We start from the raw sequence: 13,232 nt of genomic DNA, 5'->3' as shown, positions 1-13,232 counted from the left end.
GGGGGGGGGGGGAGTTCAATTTACTAAGAATATGCAATTTTGGGGGGCCAGCTGAGTGGTAAGGAGAATCTGTTTCTTGACCAAGGACAGAACCCATGCCCCCTGCAGTGGAAACATGGAGTCTTAACCACTGGACTGCCAGGGAAGTCCTCAAATATGTAATAATTTAAAACTTGCATTTAATAATACTCCTCAAAAACTATTAAAAATGTATCACGCTTACAATGATAAATTATCATAATAGAAAAAGCTAAATACAGGTGGAAAATCAGTACAAAGCAAACATAATTACAATGATGGCAATGAAAACACATTATCTTAACAATTAAGATTTAAAGGAAACAAGTCTTACCTGCAATGACAAATAAAAGCCATCATCTGGTCCTGTCAGCTCAGCCCAAATCTTGGTAGCTTCCTCCCAGGACATTCCCCTCTCCACACTTATCTGTAAAAAAAAAATAGTAATGAAATGTAAATTAAACTCACTTCTTAGGATGTCTATCAGAAAAGCACACTATACTTGAATGTGCACATTTTACAGACGTACTGTGTATAATTCTACATGGCCAGATGTTGAATATCCTGGAGTCAGAAACTTCTTAACATCACTTTTCCTCACTTTTTCATCCCCAGAACCAAGATCTTGAATAAGAAAAAGCAACATATAAGTATAAAATAATTTTTCATCAGGAATACACATGACATTTTAAAAATTTCCCAACTTACCTAAGATTCCCATATCGTATCTTCCATTTTTTTTGGCATTTTGAACGACTGCAGTAAGTGTGTCTGCGAAATACTGAAATAGTGCATTCTGTTGATGCACTTCCATGCCCAAAATTCTGTTTAAGAATTTTCCTATGTTGTTATAATCTGCAATGACAAAATTTTATGAACGATTTAAGGCATTCAAATGGCAGTTTAACAAGTTTATTCATCTCAGCCTAGTTCAAGTCTCACTTTCGTCTCCAAAGTCTTCCCTCACAATTCTTGTACTGTTTCCAGAACAGGCCTATACTTTGACCGCTTCTATCTCTAGCTATTAGTACAGCTATACTGTGTGGTCAAAAGATGTTTGCCAAATTAGATTTTTGCATCTTCAACTTCACTTACTGAAAATATGAATACAATTTAGCACATAAGAATGTTTTCCAACATTAAGTCATAACTTGTAAAGTTATTAAGTGCCACAAGTCAGTGAAGCTCAACTTTTGCTGCACAAGTAGAATGCCCTAGAGCTCTGGAAAATGACCACTGCCTGAGCTCCTGGCCTGGCTTAAGTACTTTCAAAAAGCTCAACAGGTGCTCATACCTGCAACCTAGTTTGAGAACTGCTGATACAAGAGAGAGGAGAATAGAGGTCTAATTTTTTGAATAAACACAGTAGCAGGAATGCTTTGTGAACACTAAGTACTGAGAGACAGACCAACAGACTTGAAACTTCCCCTTCAAATTGACAAAAACAAACAACAAAATGGGCTGTAATGATACAGCAACAGTTATGTACATATATGAAACTCATATTATTACCTTTATCTAGAGTAAGAATTCCTGAACGATCTTCTACATTTATTAGACCAACTCCTATCAGTCCTTGTCGAACATCTAAAATAAAACAAATTTATAAAAAATGTTACAGCTCAAATGACTCAATGAGCTGTTACCTAACTAATTAAACCAGATCAAGTTTTAGCATACTTATCTTCCATAATTCCTATTAGCTGAATTAAAAGGAACGCACAGACCCTAAAGATCTTTAGGCACTTCAAAATCCTAGAACTCTAACTTCACATTATACATACTGTTTTCACTAAGATGTCTTATCTTTCCAACAACAATCTTTGGCAGTGGAGATTCTAGGCTACAAAGCTGCTCTGCTCACAGAATCAATTTTGAATTTTGAATACACAGCAGGATAGTGATTAAATAACTGTGTAAATAAGGAAATAATCATGTTTCCTTTCCAAACATTACCTATCAGTATTGACAAGGAGATGCAAAAGATAAGCAACAAGTGTAACGGTCAACATGTTCTGAATTATGTTACTAAGAGGATGATTTATAAAATTAAAAAAAAAAAAATAATGGTCTCCAGGCTCCAACCCAGACTTACTGAATACTGGTTTAAGAAAGAGAAAAGGGAAATAAGAAACATAATTATATCCTATTTACATGTTTATTTAGTTAGCTAGACTGCTACAGGCTTAAAATGTTTAGATTCTGCAAGTGACATGACAACTCTGTAGCCAAAGAGCTCCAATGCAAAAAGTCCTCATTTTAGGAACCCATTCTATGAAGAAATTACATGAATAGAAGGAATTCTTCTGAATAGAAGAATAGCCGTTATAATTCCAGCACTTTGTGATGCAAAAAAAATTAAAACTACTTGAATATCAATAAAGGAATAACTGAAGAACTGTTACATAAGCTAGATGGAGAATATTACACAACTGTTAAAAACGTGTTCATGCTATAGCTAATGACTTATGAGAGATGTATGTCTGTGATATACTGAGAAAAGTACGTTTCAAGTAGTATGTTTTTAAAAAGCTCTGTGTTTAGACAAACACGGACAAGGATTTGTTAGTCTGCTCCTGTTCAAACTGGCAACATTTGTAACCTTACCAGATGAGAGTGGAAGTGGGCAGGTAGTTAAAGAGAGTATTGGCTCCTCATTATTTACTTTCGGATTAGTTTTCATTACTGACAATGAATAAATAACATGCACTATTTCAGAACTAGAACTAAATCGATGAGTCGTTTTGACAATCCCTCCAATGACCAGACAAAAAGAAAAGAAGGAAAGGGAGAGGGTGAAAAAGAACAGGGCTAAGGTTTTATAGGTTTTTGTTTTGTTAAATGCCATCAATGGTTATAAACAGCCCTGCCAGCTGTGTCAATATGGACTACTACCAACAGTAAATACCAGTTCAACTGGAAAGGACTTCCTAGTAAAAAACGCTAACTTAATAATGACAATGTTTCAAGTATCTTGCATCTATTTATTCTCCAAAATACTTTCAGTTTCCTGAACTACTGAAATCTCTCAGCCTACTAATATTAATGGGGTAAAATCTACACATCTAAGAATTTCTGTAGCACTATTTAGGACTTCTTTAATATAAAAATTTCCAAATATACACAAATGTAAAGACAGAATATTCTATGAACCCACATGTACCCATTATCCAGTTTTAACAACTATTAATATATGGCCAATTTTATCAATATTTACATTCCCCACTAACCTTCACAGATTTACCCAGATACTTAAAATTAAATGCAAAAAGTTATTTGACATAGTCATCTTCAATTAATCTAACAAAACTATTTTTCCTCTAGTAATCTAAAGTTATACAACATGCAATAAACTTAAGAGTAAAGTCACTTTACCTGAATGAAATTTAGTAAATCTACTGCTTATTCTAAGAGGTCAATTTAGGTGTCTGATAACCATCAATTTCTAAATTTCATACATTTTATGTATGAAAGCAACAGCACCTCTTAGAATGGGTTTTAGTACCTTCTAAAAGGTGAGGCTTGTCAGTACTCATTTTCCTTTTTTATGATTATTTTTAAGAGTTACCTTTAAAGAATTCTCCAGGATAGTCTGGAGGTGGTGATACCATAGGAGAATCTAGGTTTACAATGGATTTCATGACAATTTCTAAAGCATTTCTTCCATACTGCAATAAAAAAGCAAAGACATTTAACCAGTTTCAGCATTTGGATACTCTTCAATTACATGACCAAATGAATGCTATAAAAACTACTATTGTATCAAACAGTAAAAAATAGCAGGACTCAATTACCTTTATGTAAACTTTACATAGCCTAGTGCCTCATTCACACCTTTGCACACAGCAGGCATTCAATAAATAAACAACTTTCTTTACTACTGGGAACTCCTACTTGATTCATCCACAAGTATTTCTTATAATCCTCTTTTCCCACAGCAAGAGATCATTATACAGCACATTTGATCACCGAAGACCTAACTGCTTTCCATCTTGCAGGAAGCCATGATTTTACAGCAAAATCGTAAGAGGAGGCAACTTAAAAGTTTTAAACAGTAACCACTTGACCTTTCTGTTCCTCATAGACACCATACACTGCCACAATTTCTCAGGGATACTGACAGCTGAAATGTACCTTATTATCGAAGTTGAACCGGCTCAGATCTCTAGATTCTGTTGCTCTTCTGTCTCCATGTGTAAGTGCGCCCTATCCAAACATAAAATTTCCAATCAAAGCAGAGAAGACAAGTAACATACACCATTTTTTACACACATCTATGTAACTAAAAAACTTACCAAACTCTCAAGTCTTTTAGCAACAATAGATGCAAATCTTTGTTCTCCTGCCAATTCAGAAATCAGAAAGACATATTCAGGAGCGGTAACTTGATTTGATCTATGAGTTCGTCCTGTAACGACATTAAAAAAAAAAATCACTGATTGTGTTTGCTCAGTACTAGTGTTATGAGATCTATTCCTAGCACTTAAGAGTAAGCTGGTGTCCTGAAAAAGTAAAGAATGTAATCACCCCAATTCCCCAAAAAGGAAAAAATCGCAATGACTTGAACATTTGTATTCAGAGTAACACTCCTCATTGCAAGAGAACAAAAACTCCCATAAAACTGTTAAGTGATAATCGCTTAAGTGCTACCCCAGTTTGGATGACCACAATGTTGCTGATGCACAGCTGCTCTGGATTCTCAAAGAAAAATTTTTTTTAATTTTTCTTTTCTTTTTTTTTTTTAATTGCCAGGTCATGGGACATGAAGATGGAGGGGAAGGGAGGAGCAATGTGCCCTCACTCAAGCCACTGGGGGTTGAAAAGGACATCAAGTGGCAGCTGCTGACACAGGTAATATACATCCCCAGAGGTCTGCAAGAAGGATATTCCTAAGGAGCCCCATTCTTGAATATAAAGCCAGAAAGCCCTACTTCAGGTCTTTTACAGCTTTTATGACTAAGAAAATACATTTATGATGTACTCTATTCTTTAAGGTACATGCAATACCTAAGTATCTCCAAAACCGACACACGCGTCAAGTTTTACTATGTCCAATATTAAAGTATTTTCCCCAATGAAATGAAATTCAGTGCAGGATTTACCAAATTGCTGAATTGCTCTATCAGCACTCCATGGTAACTCCAGAGTCATATGAACTCTTCGCCTTTGATTTTTAGCCCTTCTATCCGCTTGTAATGAAATACCTGAGCTGGCAGCTTCTGAGATGATAGCAATATTCTGTATCAAGAGTAAGGAGAAAAAATAAAAGATCACTTTTGCACAAAGACAAGCAGGAAAACATCCACCACTACATATTCTCCATAAATTATAGAACCCTTCATTTTAGCTGTGCATGGTTACAAGAACACTCAAAATCAAGACTACATTTCCAGTCTCCCTTACAGCTAAGTGTGGGCACACTCAACCCAGCAGGTCACATGGACAATGTCCAGGAAATGTCCCTAATTGAAGATATGTCTTCCTCTTTTTTCCTCTCTGCTGGCTGAAACACATTCAGTAATGACTGAATGTGAAATAGCTGTCATGGAATATGGAGGTTAACCTGGAAATCCAAGTCTGCATATAAAGTATCAAGACAGAAGAGACCTAGTCTTCAAGGGGTCATGTCAGTGCTGACCTAACAAAATTTCTACATGTGAAAAATGAACTTCCACTTTAAGTCATTGTGATAGTGGGTTTTCTGTCACTTAACAGCCAAACGTGATCCCAACTAATACATAATTCCTAATGGACATGGGCCTAAATTACTAGTGAAACAAATAAATAAAATAATTGATACCTCTACCTACAATCTTTAAAATACGTAACAAGAGCTTTGCTGCTGCTGCTGCTAAGTCGTGTCAGACGCTGTGTGACCCCAAAGACGGCAACCCAACAGGCTCCTCTGTCCCTGGGATTTCCCTAGGCAAGAACACTAGAGTGGGTTGCCATTTCCGTCTCCAGTGTATGAAAGCGAAAAGTGAAAATGAAGTCGCTCAGTCCTGTCAGACTCTTAGCGACCCCATGGACTGTAGCCTAACAGGCTCCTCCGTCCATGGGATTCTCCAGGCAAGAGTACTGGAGTGGGTTGCCATTGCCTTCTCCGGAACAAGAGCTTTAAATACACTTAAAAGATAACTTTGATAACGGTAATAACTATCATCTGTTTTCCACTTGCAGAAGAATTTTTTAAATACAGAGCAAAATGTGGATAAAGATATAAGATTTTATTCTACCCCTTTCAGATTAAAGAATGAGGCTGAAGTGTTACACCTACCTATTTTTTAGCAAACTCATCAGCAAACGCTTAATGAGCAATTCCAACTAGATGGAGGAAGAACTCATCTGAGACTCTTACAATTCATGAAGTTTACTTAACAATAAGAGCATACAGAAAGGGCCTCTGAAGGCAACCACAACCTCTGCAGTCATTAAATAAGCAAGTGTACATTCATTCAGAGTAAATCATCCTAATAGAACACAGCAGAGCAGGATAAGAAACAGCAAAACTAAAGAATCCTAGTAATCTAGGCATGCTTAAATATATCTCTAGATTCAAGATTATACTGACACTCAAGTAAGCATTAGATATATGACCACTAATATGACCTGAAAGAACATATTAATATTCTGATTAAAGACTTTTAAAGGCCCCAAAAGAGCGGCATCTTATTCTGTGCATGACCCTTACTGCATTCAACTTACAAGAAAATAATGAAAACATGTAAAATGTTCAGTAATTACTATTAGTTTAAAAAAAAAAGAACATTCAACATACATGATTTTTATTAAAAGAAAAAAACCTAAAGATTAACTGAAATGTACGAGCATAATTCTTTTCACCAAAACACATCCTAGAAAAACATACCTTATCTCCATCCATAAATCTTTGTTTTTCTGTAATATTTAGTATTTCCACAGGAACATCAAGTTCAGATCTTGACTCATAAGATATGCTTCCATCATCATTGCTTACGACCCTCCCCTTGCGGCCAGTCATCTGCAAAGTCAAACAATGTTGCTTACAATTAAGGTATCTGAGTATGGTGCAGGAAGTTTAGGACTCCCACTAGAGAAACATGGTGGAGGTGAAAGGGAGAAGGAAGCCAACGTGCACTGTGCATCCTCTCCCGCACCAGGAGCCGGGCGGGGGAGATGAAACACTGCGACATAAAGCCTGGTTCTGAAAAGTCCAAATTCAGTGGAGAAAACCGACATGTGGCAATGACAACAAAGGCTGTGTGTGACAGGGGCAATAACACAGATCTGAGTCTTGGGGCAGATACTCAAGACACTAGGGGAAGGAACTCACTTGCTCTAGGATGACAACTAGAGTAGAACAGGGTTCTCAGATCTCAGAGAGGATGTTAGATAATTTTATGAGGAAACAATATATTATTCATTCTAAAGGGTTTGTAAGTGGCAAAAAAAAAAAAAATTACCTAGGACAGAATCAACGGTGTTCAAGTCATATTTACCTCAGCAACATTTTCAGGGCCACCAAGTTCATCAATAAGTTCATCCAGGGTATTAGGAGGGAGGTCTTCAGCTAATTTTTCTAGTTTATCAAGTAGGTCTTTCTTCATCTGTTGGGCCCTTTCCACGGCATCTTGACTTGTTATAAGGCTACTGTTGCTGTTGGTGTTACTGTTAGCTAGATAAAGTACATGTGTTAAAAATCAGTACACAGTTTAAATATTTGTTTTGTTTGAAAGTACATTTCACAGACAAAGCAAACATCCACGTGGTTACCTGGTGCACTGTTAGGAGCAGGTGAAATAACTGGTGTAGAAGAAAAACTAGGTCGTTTTGATCCAAGACCTGACGCTAATAAGGCACTTTGAATAGAATCTGGATCTATACTTTTCCTTTTTTTTTTATCTTTGTTTTTCTTATGATCTTTTCTGATTAACCAGGGATCTGAAAGTTAAGGAAAGACATAAATCATCTGTTAACGCAGGTACGGAATTTTCAAAGGAAACCACCATTGAGTTTTTTTGTATTGTTGACCGACAACTTGTAAACCACCACCAACTATAGCAGTCCAGTACATCCATACACCATGAGGTAAATGCCATGGTTTGAGGTTAAACATAATTGAACAAAATTGACGTCGTGACCTTTCATAAATGAGCTCAACTGCCAGAAGACAGACAAGCTTGGAGCTCCCACAAAGCAAAGATTAGAATCTGTCTGATAATTTTTACAGGAAAAGAAAAGGTTTTAGTACAATATCCCATTTCAAATACACAGAATTAAGGACCCTTTAGTTTATATTTAAAATATTAAAGAACTTACCATCTTCATCATCCTCACTAGACTCATCTCTGAATGGGTTGAAATCATCATCATCTCCAGAACTCATGTTTTTAGAGCTCTCATAGTCACTTTCTTCATTATCAGAGGCATCAGATTCACTTCCACTATCATCAGAACTGCTACCAGTAAGGCCACCTATTTTTCGTGCTTTTTTGGCTTCTCGAGTTATTTCTTCACCTGCCCACAAAACCCAAACAAGAGAGTCAAAATGCACTGTGGTAAAAGTTAGGAAATTATATTTAGTTCATAAGCACAGTTAACTAATTCAAAAGAAAACTACAGAAGAAAAGTATTTGCATAAGTATATAAGAACAAGGAAGAGGGGAAGGCACACCATTCTACTACTCTTGCCTAGAGAATGCCATGGACAGAAGCCTGGCAGGCTGCAGTCCACAGGGTTGCACAGAGTCAAACATGACTGAATCAACCAAGCAGCAGCAGCAGCATACAAAAACAATGAACAAGTATAGCCTTTTGGACTCCTGTAAAAAATCAGGTTATATATAATTATTTTTAGGAGAAATTATGTACATAAGTATTAACTCAAGACAGCCTTCAAACGCACAAGTTTTAAAATTCAGGACAACAAAGATGAAACAATCTCTGGCATTGTCAGAATGTGTGTATCAGGTTGAGAGACAAGGCCTAATAATTACAGGTTTTTAAACTACTTAAATACTTTATGGAATACTACCCCAAAAATCTACAAAACTGCATTTTTAAAAGTTAAACAAGGTGCTAATCTGAATTATCTTACTGGAAATTCATAGAAGATATCTAGAGTAAACTAATCAAAACTGAGAAGAACATTAAAAAGGTTCACATACCAACGAAATGGTGAGAAGATAATTTAGAAAAGGGAAACATGGCCATCCACTGACCACTCTAACAGGTCACTGACTCTAGGTCACAGCATTACTTTTTGTGTCACCAAAATAAAAAATAATGCCAGTTATAATACCCAACCTGCTTTCAGGCATATTAAAAATATAAGGGAAAAAGCATTTCTTGCAACAGATGAAAATTTAAAGTTAAAGTGTCAGGCACTGTATTTAGAACACACAGCATCATGTATGTTCTTATCAGCATTTTGGAGAGAGCCTGAGATGTTAACTTCTAAAAGGCAAAGAGCTTGCTAAGTCGCTTCAGTCATGTCCGACTCTGTGCAACCCCATAGACAGCAGCCCACCAGGCTCCCCCGTCCCTGGGATTCTCCGGGTAAGAACACTGGAGAGGGTTGCCATTTCCTTCTCCAATGCATGAAAAGTGAAAGTGAAGTTGCTCAGTCGTGTCCAACTCTTAGCAACCCCATGGACTGCAGCCTACCAGGCTCCTCCATCCATGGGATTTTCCAGGCAACAGTACTGGAGTGGGGTGCCACTGCCTTATCCAGGCAAAGAGTTTAGTAAGCACCTAAACACAAACCCAACTTTGCAATTTTTATAAAATGTCTAACAAACATAAATAAGTGTATGCCTAATAATTCAGTAATAAACTAACAAAAGTCTCTTTAAAGAAGACTATATAAACACACAGGCTTCCCAGGTGGCTCAGTGGGTAAAGAATCTGCCTGCAATGCAAGAGACGTGGGTTTGATTCCTGGGTCAGGAAGATGCCCTGGAGGAAGGCATGGCAACCCACTCCAGTATTCCTGCCGGGAGAATCCCCATGGAAAGGGGAGCCTGGCAGGTTACAGTCCATAGGGTTGCAAAGAATCGGACACGACTGAAGAGACTGAGCACGCATGCATGCACACACATACTCTCACACACCCACACACACAGCATCAACAACAGAAAGGTCCAGATTTTGGTTCCCCATTTATCAACCAGTAGTGGTGTGAACCTAAGGATATCGCCTGACCTCTTTCTGTGCCTTAATTTCCTGTCTATTAAAACTGAAAAAATAAAGCCTTTCATATGGATCCCTTGCAGTTAAACAAGACTATGTGTGGGCAGTGCTCAACACAGTGCCTAGCACCAAACTATTAAAGCCCCAATATAAAATGGGGATTACTTGTGCATTCAAAATAACATGGGCCATGGGAATTCCCTGGTGGTCCACTGGTTAGGACTCCGTGCTTTTTGACCCCAGATTCAATCCCTGGTCAGGGAACTCAGATCCCACAAGACTCGCAGTCAAATAAATAAAAGACACTTCCTTTAAAAACAAACCAAACACTACATGATCCAATTTAAGGAAGGCAGTTCAGTTCAGTCGCTCAGTCATGTCTGAGTCTTTGGGACCCCATGAACCACAGCATGCCAGGCCTCCCTGTCCATCACCATGACTCAAAGTCATGTCCATTGCATCGGTGATGCCATCCAACCATCTCATTCTCTGTTGTCCCCTTCTCCTCCAGCCTTCAATCTTTCCCAGCATCAGGGTCTTTTCAAATGAGTCAGCTCTTCGCATCAGGTGGTCAAAGTATTGGAGTTTCAGCTTCAGCATCAGTCCTTCCAATGAACACCTAGGACTGATCTCCTTTAGGATGGACTGGTTGGATCTCCTTGCAATCCAAGGGACTCTCAAGAGTCTTCTCCAACACCACAGTTCAAAAGCATCAATTCTTCAGCGCTCAGCTTTCTTTATAGTCCAACTCTCACATCCATACATGACCACTGGAAAAACCATAGCCTTGACTAGACGGAACTTTGCTGACAAAGTAATGTGTCTGCTTTTTAATATGCTGTCTAGGTTGGTCATAACTTTCCTTCCAAGGAGTAAGCGTCTTTTGAAGGCAGTACACACCCAAAATACAGCTTGCATCAAAATGCTCAAGTTTATATTACTTCTAGCACCATTTAAAGAAAAGTACTCACCTTTCCGCTTTTTTGTTTTATTTTCCTTACAAGGACTATCTCTTGGTGAACTGCTGTTACTTGGAGCTGTCAAATCAATTCCCAGCAAACTATAAAGCTTTTTTCTATCCGGAGCAGGGAAGTGTTTTTCAATGAGTGACTGTAACACTCCTCTGTTCGTACGAGAGATAAAAAAGTGACAGTCAGTGGCTCAGTATGCAAAATTATTATATATAAAATATAACTGAAAGTATTTGCTTAAAATAAGTACACTTTATTAGCAGCATCTCCAAATTGGATACCACAAGTTGGTTAGCTTCACATAATAATAAAGCCAGCTTAGGAACTCAGCACCAATGGTTTCTTTTTCAGAAATGCTGCAGCACAGGACGACTCCATGTGGAAAAACGGAACATAAGGGACTGAGTCAAAAGGTGACTCAGAACAGCTGGACTCTGAATATAAAGGACTTTAACAATCCTTTAACCAATTTATTTCACATGTATTTCCATTTTCAGGTATGTGAAAGAGTTAAAATAATTAAATCTATGTCTTACTGAAAAACAAAAACAAAAAAATAGTTTATTCAATCTTATAAGATACTGATAATCCAGGTCAGAAGAATTTCAGTATTCTAGGCAAGACTATCCAACTGAAATGTAATGCAAACCAAGCACAACTTTTACACTTTCTAGAAGCTGCATTAGGAGAAGGCAATGGCACCCCACTCCAGTACTCCTGCCTGGAAAATTCCATGGACAGAGGAGCCCGGTAGGCTGCAGTCCATGGGGTTGCTAAGAGTCCGGCACGACTGAGCGACTTCACTTTTCACTTTTATGCACTGGAGAAGGAAATGGCAACCCACTCCAGTATTCTTGCCTGGAGGATCCCAGGGACAGAGGAGCCTAGTGGGCTGCCGTCTATGGGGTCGCACAGAGTCGGACACGACTGAAGCGACTTAGCAAAGAAGCTGCATTAGGGCTTCCCTGATACCTCAGTTGGTAAAAAATCCGCCTGCAATGCAGGAGACCCCAGTTCGATTACTGGGTCAGGAAGATCCGCTGGAGAAGGGATAGGCTATCCACTCTAGTATTTGTGGGTTCCCTTCTTGGCTCAGCTGGCAAAGAATGTGCCTGCATGCCTGTACTGCAGGAGATCTGGGTTCGTTCCCTGGGTTGGGAAGATCCCCTGGAGAACAGAAAGGCTACCCACTCCAGTATTCCAGTCTAGAGAATTCCATGGACTGTAGAGTCCACGGGGTCACAAAGAGTCGAACAGGACTGAGCGACTTTCACTTTCAGGAGCTACATTAAAAAGTTACAGAAAACAACCTGTCACTATAAAATGTCACAATGAAATGTTTTACATTCTATTTCCTTAAGTCTTTGAAACTTGGTGCATATTTCATACTTGACGGTCATCTCATACTGGAATAGCCATGTCAACTGCTGCACTAGCCATGTAGTACCTATCATCTCCGAGGCAGTACTAGGCAAGATACAGATTAACAGGTGCATGCTCTGAATTTAAAGGAGTTTTAAATTATGTCTTAAAAGGAGCCACTTGCATGTATCCCCTAAGGCAAAAGATATCATGGTGGCAAAAGTTATTTTACTAGTTTTACTCCCAGAGTTGGAATTGTTTGGTTACACAAAGCAAAAAGTAACGTCTAAAGCCTTTCTTAAAATTCTTTTGACTTTTCAAGAATTATCTGCAATGCTGACATGAAAGCATAATAAACTGGGACAAACGAAACCATTATTATACAGCTTTGTGTATTTGTGCTTTCAAATACACAGAGCAAAGACAAAACTGAAACTTAAACCAAGCTGTCAGAATTCCAAGATGTACAAAACAGAAATCAAGCCCTTCCATTAGTCCGAACACTGGACATACAATGTTAAAATACTTAACATTTCAGTATTTCTATGTTACTGTTTTTCAATAGATATATTGCTATGGATACACAGGATTATGAAAACTCAGATCAGAAAAACTTAAATTTAAAAGGCAAAAATTTTGTCTCCAGGAAATGCTAACATTTAAACTAATCTTAGTAAAGACTCAAAACTATAAACATTACTTGGCAGTTGA

At 38.0% G+C, this 13,232-nt stretch overlaps 1 protein-coding gene across 2 annotated transcripts in view; it reads right to left on the bottom strand.

The window, feature by feature from the left end:
- The window catches only part of SBNO1 (strawberry notch homolog 1 (Drosophila)), a 52,341-nt gene that overhangs the window by 10,365 nt on the left and 28,744 nt on the right, over window positions 1-13,232 (bottom strand). For both annotated transcript variants that reach the window (XM_010841296.1, XM_010841297.1), the window contains exons 16-28: window positions 11,160-11,332; window positions 8,317-8,514; window positions 7,771-7,938; window positions 7,497-7,672; window positions 6,887-7,018; window positions 5,121-5,256; window positions 4,314-4,426; window positions 4,153-4,224; window positions 3,587-3,686; window positions 1,531-1,605; window positions 727-873; window positions 548-642; window positions 353-445 (exon numbers count right to left, since the gene is read on the bottom strand). In XM_010841296.1, the coding sequence (XP_010839598.1) occupies window positions 353-445; window positions 548-642; window positions 727-873; window positions 1,531-1,605; window positions 3,587-3,686; window positions 4,153-4,224; window positions 4,314-4,426; window positions 5,121-5,256; window positions 6,887-7,018; window positions 7,497-7,672; window positions 7,771-7,938; window positions 8,317-8,514; window positions 11,160-11,332 (1,678 nt within the window). The remainder of the gene's footprint in view (window positions 1-352; window positions 446-547; window positions 643-726; window positions 874-1,530; window positions 1,606-3,586; window positions 3,687-4,152; window positions 4,225-4,313; window positions 4,427-5,120; window positions 5,257-6,886; window positions 7,019-7,496; window positions 7,673-7,770; window positions 7,939-8,316; window positions 8,515-11,159; window positions 11,333-13,232) is intronic.

The sequence above is a fragment of the Bison bison genome, unplaced genomic scaffold, assembly GCF_000754665.1.
Source record: "Bison bison bison isolate TAMUID 2011002044 unplaced genomic scaffold, Bison_UMD1.0 scf7180017864160, whole genome shotgun sequence".
Lineage (NCBI taxonomy): Eukaryota > Metazoa > Chordata > Mammalia > Artiodactyla > Bovidae > Bison > Bison bison.
Note: the sequence above shows the minus strand (reverse complement) of the source record. Positions and strands in the feature narration are given on the sequence as shown.